Source organism: Poecilia formosa, unplaced genomic scaffold (assembly GCF_000485575.1).
Source record: "Poecilia formosa unplaced genomic scaffold, Poecilia_formosa-5.1.2 Scaffold895, whole genome shotgun sequence".
NCBI classification, from domain to species: domain Eukaryota; kingdom Metazoa; phylum Chordata; class Actinopteri; order Cyprinodontiformes; family Poeciliidae; genus Poecilia; species Poecilia formosa.
In genome coordinates, this window is record NW_006800834.1 from 65,901 (window position 1) to 75,609 (window position 9,709).

Sequence of the window (9,709 nt, forward strand, 5' to 3'; positions counted from 1 at the left end):
GTGTGTGTGTGTGTGTGAGATAGATAAATGATCTATCTAAATATCTTCCATATCCTTCTGCTCTTGTACAATGTATCTAGCATTTACCATACATTTAATGTCTAATGACTAAGATAAAGTTAACTTGTCACCTCCATATGCCAAACTGGTATTTATGGGTTACATAATTAACTTTACCCCATTAGTCTGAGATAGCAAACAGAGCACATAACAGACTTTTATCCTTTAGTTGTCTCCTGTGATTGATCTCTCTCCTTAGGTAAGCAGAGCAATGACTGCAATTTTTTTTCTCTTTGGAAATGCAAAAGTGTAACTCAGATTAATCCCTCAGACCAGCATACATGTAGCAAGAGCAGAAAGGAAACCTCTCCTTTAAGCAGAACCTGGAACCAGGTTCAAACATCGACCACCTTGGGGGTTTGAGGACACAGAGCATCAAAGCCCCCCACTCCTTAAAATAAAACACCCAAATAGACAGGAGCACAGAGCCAGCAGTACTTTGTAGAAATGTATGAAGTTTTTTTTTAAGTAGTTGCACATTCAATGACTGAAATGTTAAATGTGACTCTATCACTCACCATACAGATTCAATGTTTTTGACCAGTTTTGAGAAAATTTGCAGTAAAATCAGGAAAAATTTGGAAAATTTGTTGATTTTGTGTGAATTTTGCAGATTTGTGGAAAAACTGGAAGGACTTATTGATGTAATTTGGAGTCTAGGGGGCCACATAATAAGCTATGATGGGCCAGATTTGGCCCCCAGACCTTGAGTTTGACACCAATGAACTAGGAGATAAACATCTCTTTATGGAGAAGCTTGGAGCTGGGATGAAAGAGTACACATGCAGTTTGTCACATCAAAAGCTCAGCCAATAGCTTTCTGTTGTGGAGAGGGACTGTTAAACAGTGAATATTTCTGGTATATGACAGTCACATGACTGTCATGTGCTAAATTCAAATTTAAAAATACTTTTTTGATCCCAAAGGCAAATTAAATGTTGTTGTAACTCATTTTAACTCATGTTCTTCAAAGAGTTATTGTAGTAGCAGACTAGACAAGAAGTCTAGTCTGCAATGTCTCTTCTTATAGACGCTTCACTGTTACATCTTCAGTCCAGTCTGTTGTCCATTTGAACACCGAGGTATTTATATTCCTCAACCACCTCCACTTCTTCTCTCATGATGGAAATAGGGTTTGATCAAATCCTGTTCCTCCTGAAATTGTTTTGTTCACGTTCAAGATGAGATGATAGTTGCCATATCCCGCTCTTTGGTCCAGCTCTCCATCCATGAAGCCTCCTTTTGTACTCCTCCTGGATTTGTGGTCATAATTCAAGTGCTATTGAATATGATTGATATATCTTGATATACCAATCAGCTGCTCCTAGTAAAGGTAACAAATTGTCACCATGATTATGCATAGGCTGTTTGAAAGTATTCTTCCAGCTGAACAACATCCAGAACCAGAGGTAATAACTATCCAAACACGCAATGGCTCAACCAAAAGATTTACAACAAAAGTCTACAATAAGAACACATCAAAAGCAATTTAATAGAACTACTCTAATATGCTCATACGCAATTCTATAAAGTAATAGGTAATTACTAAACAAGCAATAGTTATAATTGAATCTGTTGTTATCTCATAAACATTTCACCTCATCCAAAAAGCTTCTTCGGTTCTGAAACTGGAGTTGGAAGTGTCAAGCTTATAAGATGTAATTAGAAATAATCAGACTGACAGAAGAGGTCACAAACAAAGAAATTGTTATCACTAAGCAGCCTTCAGCTTCTATGCACCACAAATTTGGAACAAACTTCCAGAAAACTGTAAAACAGCTGAAACACTGGGTTTCAGCTGTTTTACAGCTGAAACCTAGTTGAGATTTTAAGTTAAATCTCAACTTAAAACACACCTGTTTAGAGTTGCTTATGGTTAAATTAGGATTAGAGTGTGGGTTTTGATGTCTTCGTTGTTTTTGATGTTTTTAATGGTTTTTAATGTTTTTATCTTTATTTATTAATTTCTTTTAAATGGTGTTTTAACTAAAACTCCGAGGTTTAAGAATCCTTGTCAAATGGCGTTTTGACTAAAACTCCGAGGTTTAAGAATCCTTGTCAAATGGCGTTTTGACTAAAAATCTGTAAATTCCGTCCTGTCAGGCGACGGGGCCTGGATAATATCCGTGTTAAGCTGACGGCAGAGTCCGGCGACGACAGGTGCTTTAAGTTCCGTAACAAAAGTATGTTTTCTTTTTGTTTTTGTTTTTTTCAAAATCTCTTTCTCTTTCTTACTGTTTATTCAATGTCACGTGCTGTTCTTTGTTTTTTTTTTCTTTAATTATGTAAAGCACCTTGAAATGCCTTGCTGCTGAAATGTGCCATACAAATAAAATTTGATTGATTGATTGATTGATTGATTGATTGATTGATTGATTGATTGATTGATTGATTGATTGATTGATTGATAATGAGGCCACTGAGGTGACGTAAACTCTGGCCCTACAGTCTCCTGCACTGTAATTGTTGCTGACATTGGCAATCCTATAAAGCATCCAATAATGTAAATGCGCACTGTTTAGGTCTCTAGGTCTGAGTTTCTGTGAAACTGCCTGGGGAGACGAGTCAAGGCTGGATTGTAGATGTTGAGTAACAGGGGGTCCAGTAACTAGTTCTAAGATGTGCCAGAACAATGTTCTGCCTCTCGGAACAATCAACGGTGGAAAACCGTTCCTGTCGGACCTATTTTTGTGTCGAACTCTTACTTCCGGCAAATCACTTAGTCGCAAAGGTGAAAGTAGCAGTTTTACTTGTTTCATTTTTTCTCCTTGTTTAAATTTTCTGACCGACACAGCATGGCATGGATCCCCTGGGAGTGCAGAACTCGGGAACTAACTTTAAACAACCAAAACCCTATCCTTGATGGGTTTTTAAGCAGTTAGCTATTATTAAACACAGGAGCTAACCGGTTAGCTAGCAACTTTAGGCACTCGTTGCCTAGAATCTCCAACCCCGTGGCGGTTCGCTCTCTGTAGGCTACTTAAGTTGTAGAATCTTTACTAAGTAAACGTCTCTCTGTAAAGAAGGAACAAGCAATTCCATGTGGTCGCATTGGTTCATTATGATATTTTAATGGGAGGCGGCTTCCTTTGGAGGACTGCACACCAGGGTTTGCGTGCTGAGAAGAGAAAGGCGAACATCGCTGTCTGTTGGGCTCCCATGGAGTCTTTGGCCGGCTACGTTTATAAAGCAGCCAGCGAGGGTCGGGTCCTGACACTGGCCGCACTTCTACTCAACCACTCTGAGGTGGAGACTCGGTTCCTCCTGAGCTACGTGACTCATCTGGCCGGCCAAAGGTCCACTCCTCTTATCATCGCAGCACGGAACGGACACGACAATGTGGTGCGTCTCCTCCTGGACCACTACAAAGTGGACACAGAACAGACTGGCACGGTCCGGTTCGACGGGTAGGTCCCTCAGAGATATCCTCTGTCCGTGTTTAGTTCAGCCAGCTATTATGCTGTCCGTGTACAGCACATGTTAGACCTACCTGTTTCTAAACCAATCTGCTTAGACCTGTTTGATATTGAGGTGCATCTCAATACAACGAAGCTGAAGTTGGTTTCCAATTCCAGCTTCAAATAGCTAAAGGGCGATTCCACTTAATTTTTCACTACTTTCCGCATCTTTAATCAACTCTAGTTTAAAAACTACTACACCTAGACACTTGAAACTTGGACTGGATTATTCTCTTCTTCAAGCTGAAAATTTAAAACCTTTTTTGTGATTTGAGAAACCTTTTCCTGATTTGTGAAAACTCAATAAAGTTAGATTTTCACCATTTTTGACACCTCTTTCATTACTACAACTACTCTAATTAAAAAACTACAACTCCTAGACTTTTCAAACCTGGACTAGATTATTCTCCCCTTCAAGCAGAATACTTAAAACCATGTTTGGGATTTGTGAAACATTTTCCTGATTTGTGAAAACTCAATAAGGTTCAATAATCACCATTTTTTGGCATCTGGATCACCATAGATCTACACTAATTTAAAAAAAAAATTACAACACCTAGACACTTCAAACCTGGAATAGATTATTCTCCCCTTCAAGCAGAATATTTAAAACCATGTTTGGGATTTGTGAAACATTTTTCTGATTTGTGAAAACTCAATAAAGTTAGATTTTCACCATTTTTGGCACCTCTTTCATTACTAGAACTGCTCTAATTAAGAAACTACAATTCCTAGACTCTTCAAACCTGGACTAGATTATTCTCCCCTTCAAGCAGAATATTTAAAACCATGTTTGGGATTTGTGAAACTTCACTTAACAGACCCCTGCAAAAGATATGTCCTTCCAACAGCCATCACCATCTACAATAACTCTTTGAAAAATTAATGAGCTACACCAACATTTTATTTCCCATTGGGATTAATAAAGTGGTTTTGAATTAGAATTGAATTTGAAAAAAACTGCAAGGAACATATATGAATAGTAATCTGATCTTTAGTGAAGTTTCACAAATCACATAAAGGTTTCACAAATTCCAAACATGGATTAAAATATTCTGCTATTAGAGCACAATAATATAGTCCAGGTTTGAAGAGTCTAGGTGTTGTAGTTTTGGAGCTGGAGTGACCAATATCCAAAAAATGTCCAAAATCAGCCTTTATTGAAGTTTCACAAATCAGAAAAAGGTTTCACAAATCCCAAACATGGTTCTAAATATTATGTTCTTAGTTGAGAATAATTCAGTCGAGGTTTGGAGAGTCTAGGTGTCGTAGTTTTGGAAATAGAGCAGTTCTTGTGTGACCAAGATAAAAAAAAAAAAAGTGGTGAAATTGCCCTTAAGTTTCACAAATCAGGAAAATGTTTCACAAATCACAAACTTGGTTTTAAATATTCTGGTATTAGAGCAGAATAATCTTGTCCAAGTTTGAAGAGTCTAGGAGTTGTAGTGTTTTAATTAGAGCAGGTCTATGGTGATCCAGATGCCAAAAAAAATGGTGAAAATCGAACTTTATTGAGTTTTCACAAATCAGATAAGTTTCACAAATCAATCTAGTCCAAGTTTGAAGTGTCTAGGAGTTGTAGTTTTTTAATTAGAGCAGTTCTAGTAATGAAAGAGGTGCCAAAAATNAATCTAGTCCAAGTTTGAAGTGTCTAGGAGTTGTAGTTTTTTAATTAGAGCAGTTCTAGTAATGAAAGAGGTGCCAAAAATTGTGACAATCTAACTTTATTGAGTTTTCACAAATCAGGAAAAGGTTTCACAAATCACAAACAAGGCTTTAAATATTCAGCTTGAAGAAGAGAATAATCCAGTCCAAGTTTCAAGTGTCTAGGTGTAGTAGTTTTTAAACTAGAGTTGATTAAAGATGCGGAAAGTAGTGAAAAATTAAGTGGAATCGCCCTTTAGCTATTGGAAACTGGAATTGGAAACCAACTTCAGCTTCGTCTCAATACATTTGAACATCATTGAAAAATTACTTTTTGTAGTTAAATTAAGAAACGAATCACCTATATGGGCTATTAGTCTATTAAAAATACAGACGTTAAGAAACTTTAACCTTACTAAAAAACATGGATATTTAGCAGATCAAAACTTCATCAATAAGCCCAACTGTGATATTACCAGGATACAATTTATTTAAAACAGGGACAATGTAGGTTGTAGCTCTGATGCTAATCTTTTTTAATATTATAAAAGATTGGATGGGATTTTTTTTAAAGCATCCATATTTCCATTTAAGATCCCGAAGTTGACATTGAATGGCAGAACAGAAATAATGAGGACAAAGGATTTGTCAACAGTGGAGAGGAAAAACTGTCCTTTAACAGGCCATGATTGTTGGGCCATGACTGACTAGGGGTTTGAGAAGACAGAGCAGATACACAAAAAAGTAATGGAGGAGCTGATGTAGAAAAACATTTTGTTAATGAAAAGTAAAAAGTTAATAGCAGGAGAGGGGAACAATTAGTTACTGGCATCTTTATCTCAGCCGATGTCCTCCTCCAGGAAGGTCCCGCAGCTAAATGGAATACCGTTTAGCATGGAGAGAACAAAACTAAGAAATCATAAAGGTAACAGTTGAAATAACGGCAAATACCAAATTTTTCCTCACTAGAATGAGCGGTCTGTTTGTCCTCCAACAACCTACATCAGGATAACTCCTTTAGAATGAGGTTTCAGCAAGAAAGAGCCAGGAAGAAATGTTTTTCTGGACTGCATTTCCTCCCCGTCAGATCGGACCATCCTACCTGTCCTTACTTCCCACTCGTCCAGTGACTGGGAAAACATCTTTGCTTTATCAAAAAGGGAAGTCTTAAGCGTAGTCTTAAAAGTAGACAGGTTTTCTGCCTCATGGACTAAAACTGGGAACTGGTTCACAGGAAAAGAGCTTCACAACTAAAAGATCTGCCTCCCACTCTACTTTTAGAGCAATAAGCCACTGTGGTGGGTTGGACAATAAATCCTTGAGTAAAGCCAATTGAGTCTAAAATAGCATTTAAAACTAAATTTAGGTTAACCTTTCAGTGTCAACATAAATCTTAAAATCCCTCACTGTGATGGCTTTATTAGTATTTAACACTAAATCAAATCAAATAAATTTAAGCTTTGATCAAAATATTGGTTTTGAGATTACTATGCTACTGAGACCCATTGTTGCTTCTCTGGAAACTGAAACTCAACTGACCACACCCACTCACTACGTCACAGGTACCAAATTCTGTCATGTGAACATCTTCTGCTTTAATTATGTTTATGTTGAGCCAGTTAACCAGGAAGATGACAAAAATGCATATTAAATGTTCAACAATTTAGTCAATTTCAGTTTGACTAAGCTAATTCACATACTGCATGGTTGCCGGTGTGTAATGGAAACGGATGTCCAGCCTAAGAAACGTTCTGATCAGATAAAAGCCTGGGTACAGTCACATCCACAACATCCTGAGTTAGTGAAGGTTTGAGGGGATAAGTTGTTAGAAGTCCAAGCTGTATGGCAGTGTTAATCCAAACACATTTAGACCAAGCTTCTGTATAAATCTGCAGCACTATTTAGTATAATTAGAAAAAGAGAAAGCTAGGAAAAAAAACTACCTAAATTACCGTGTTTCTCTGATGTAATTGTGGAAAATATTAAGATAATAATTTATTCAGTACTAAGTTGGTCAATTTAAAACCATAAATGAAGTTACATTGTATTGTTACTAAGACTTAAAACACATATATCCACAGGATTCTTACATTGAACTGTTTGAGCAACAATGTTGGTTTTTGAGGCCAAACAAATATATAGACATAGTTTTCTTGTTTGTAAAATATGATTTTTTCCTCAGTTCAAACAAAATGGAAGGAAAACCTTAAGCTCCCATATTACATCTGCACCTCTTTAATACTTTGGTTCAGTCAACAAAATATATTTCTAAGCAACATGCATGACTGCCTGTAAACACAATTTGGAAAAGGAGCCAGAATTGAGAGGAAAATGTCCTTTAAATGTCCTTTTTTCTCTCTCTTGCTCTCGATGAAGGCGGACGCTTTTTTCTTCTGCTCACTCCCTGCCCATGCCTGCCCTGCTTGCTCTGTTTTTATCCTGTCTTTTTCTATATTTTTGTAGCCTTTCTTTGCACATCATCCAAATCTACAAATTATGGATCTGGTCAACCGATCTCTCAATGCAATTGATCAAATTTTCGACGAGAAGTCTGGGCACAGGAGAGCCCTCTTGTCCTGCAGGGACACACCTGGTGGGATTCACCCTGGATTTATTCATGACAACAGGATTTCTGCTGTTTGGAGCTTGTGGATACCTGGCTTATCGACAAATTTGTGACGGACTTGGCCGAACTAGCAAACACTCGGACTGTTGGTGTGGACAGAGACGAGGACTCTAAAACTCACTAATGAGTTGGAATCGATCTAGGAGAAGTTGCTAGTTTCAGTTCAGTGGAACGACCAAACTAATTTGGATAATTGGGAACTGAGATGTATCGGAGAGACTTTAGTTAAGATTGAGATTTCTAATCTTCCCGACCTAAGACATTAGGTTTCTGAATTGGCTTTCCCCGTGTGGCCTTGGAAGGGTTGCATATTTCTAATCTTCTTGAAGATATGTAAACGGAACACTCTGTCACACCTTCAGCCCCACCCCCGCATGGAGCTATGGAGCTGAGTGCTTCCAAGGACGTCATTCCTTGATAACAACACCTTTATCGGACTTTGCCAGGAGGCTGAGCAACGTGGTTTCATGGCCCTTTGACGTCACCGCCTTCACTCATGTCTTTGTTTTGCCCTTTGTTTTGTCTGAATGTTGCCATCTGCCCTAATGTGTCTTTTCCTCTTTTTTTGTTTTTCTTCTTTCTTTCTTTCCTTTGGTTTGTTATTTTGTTTGTATTTCCTTTTAATTCATGTAAAGCACTTTGATTTTGCCTGTTGCTGAAAATGTGCTATATAAGTAAAATTACCTTACCTTACCTTTGAAGCTGCAGTATGTAACTTTTATAAAAAATATATTTTTTACAGATATATTAAAACTATCACCATATATTGATATAATATAAATATAAAAGAATATAATAAAACTGTGAAAAAATGTAGCTCCTCTGTCTTCTCCCTGAGGTCCAGTTGTCATCTGCACAAATGCACTGTGGCTCTGAAACAACCAATCAGAGCCAGGAGGAGGGTCTTACTGCTGTCAATCAACCTCATGTACTCATTGCTCATACCCTCCCCCTTTTCTCTGACGTGCTACAGCTGGTTCCCCACAATGGAGGCTGTGGCCCCATTATAAATGCTTAGGCTAGTTAGCACGGCCACCAATGACAGCGGATAAACAGTTTTCCTGGAATGGTAAGTTTCTCCACATTTAGCAGCACATACACAAGGTTGATTGACAACGATAAGACACGCCTCCTGGCTCTGACTACATGTTTTTGATTAGGAGCAGTGTATTTCTGTATATGTCAATAGTAGCAGTGGGAGGAGGTGGAAGATTTTGATCTTTTCAGAGATTATCCATGTCACATGGTGATATTTTTAACAAGTATGTAAAAACTATATTTTTTGTAGTAGTTACATACTGCAGCTTTAAGAGGGAAGCCATCTTCAACTCAGTTCTAGACTCAGAAATTGGGATTGGCATCTTCAGGCACAAAAATACAAGGATAAAAATGGCTAACAGCAGCTAATAACTTTGGCTACGAGATTATGAAAGCTATTATAAGCTATTATAATCCCAATTATTTAACAATATATTGGGTTTAAGAACAATAAATATGATATGGACATGAATTTTCCTGTGATACTTTGTTGTTGAATCTTTTCTTAATATAACTGTATTTATTAAAATGTAAGAAATTAGATACAAAATAAATTCAGTAGGGAAGTGTACTTCAGCAATTTCTGAATAACAGAATCCTAAATTAAAAAAAATAGCAAAAGATATTAAAATATAAAAAAGAACTGAACGTCGGTGCGACGATGGCACAGAATGTAGAGCAATCAGCCACGTGTTCAGAGGCCGGAGTCCTGGATGCGGCCGTCACAGGTTCCAGTCCAACCACCATGACTTTTGCTTCCCCCACTGCCTGCTTTTCGGTCAATCTACAGTGAAATGAAGGCCACTAGAGCCAAAAAAAACCCTAAAAAAAAAAAAAAAAAAAAAAAGAAATGAACTTAACTTAACTTACAAACTAAATTAAT

General features: G+C 37.5%; 1 protein-coding gene and 1 long non-coding RNA gene across 2 annotated transcripts in view; both read left to right on the forward strand.

Annotated features, from left to right (window-relative positions):
- The window catches only part of LOC107834989 (uncharacterized), a 23,540-nt gene that overhangs the window by 5,204 nt on the left and 8,627 nt on the right, over positions 1-9,709 (forward strand). Inside the window, exon 2 of the long non-coding RNA XR_001660809.1 lies at positions 674-677. This is a non-coding gene — a long non-coding RNA (uncharacterized LOC107834989). The remainder of the gene's footprint in view (positions 1-673; positions 678-9,709) is intronic.
- Positions 2,737-9,709, forward strand: part of fem1b (fem-1 homolog b) — a 9,992-nt gene continuing 3,019 nt past the window's right edge. The window contains exon 1 of the mRNA XM_007543744.2: positions 2,737-3,467. Within this exon, the coding sequence (XP_007543806.1) occupies positions 3,133-3,467 (335 nt within the window). The 5' untranslated portion in view covers positions 2,737-3,132. The remainder of the gene's footprint in view (positions 3,468-9,709) is intronic.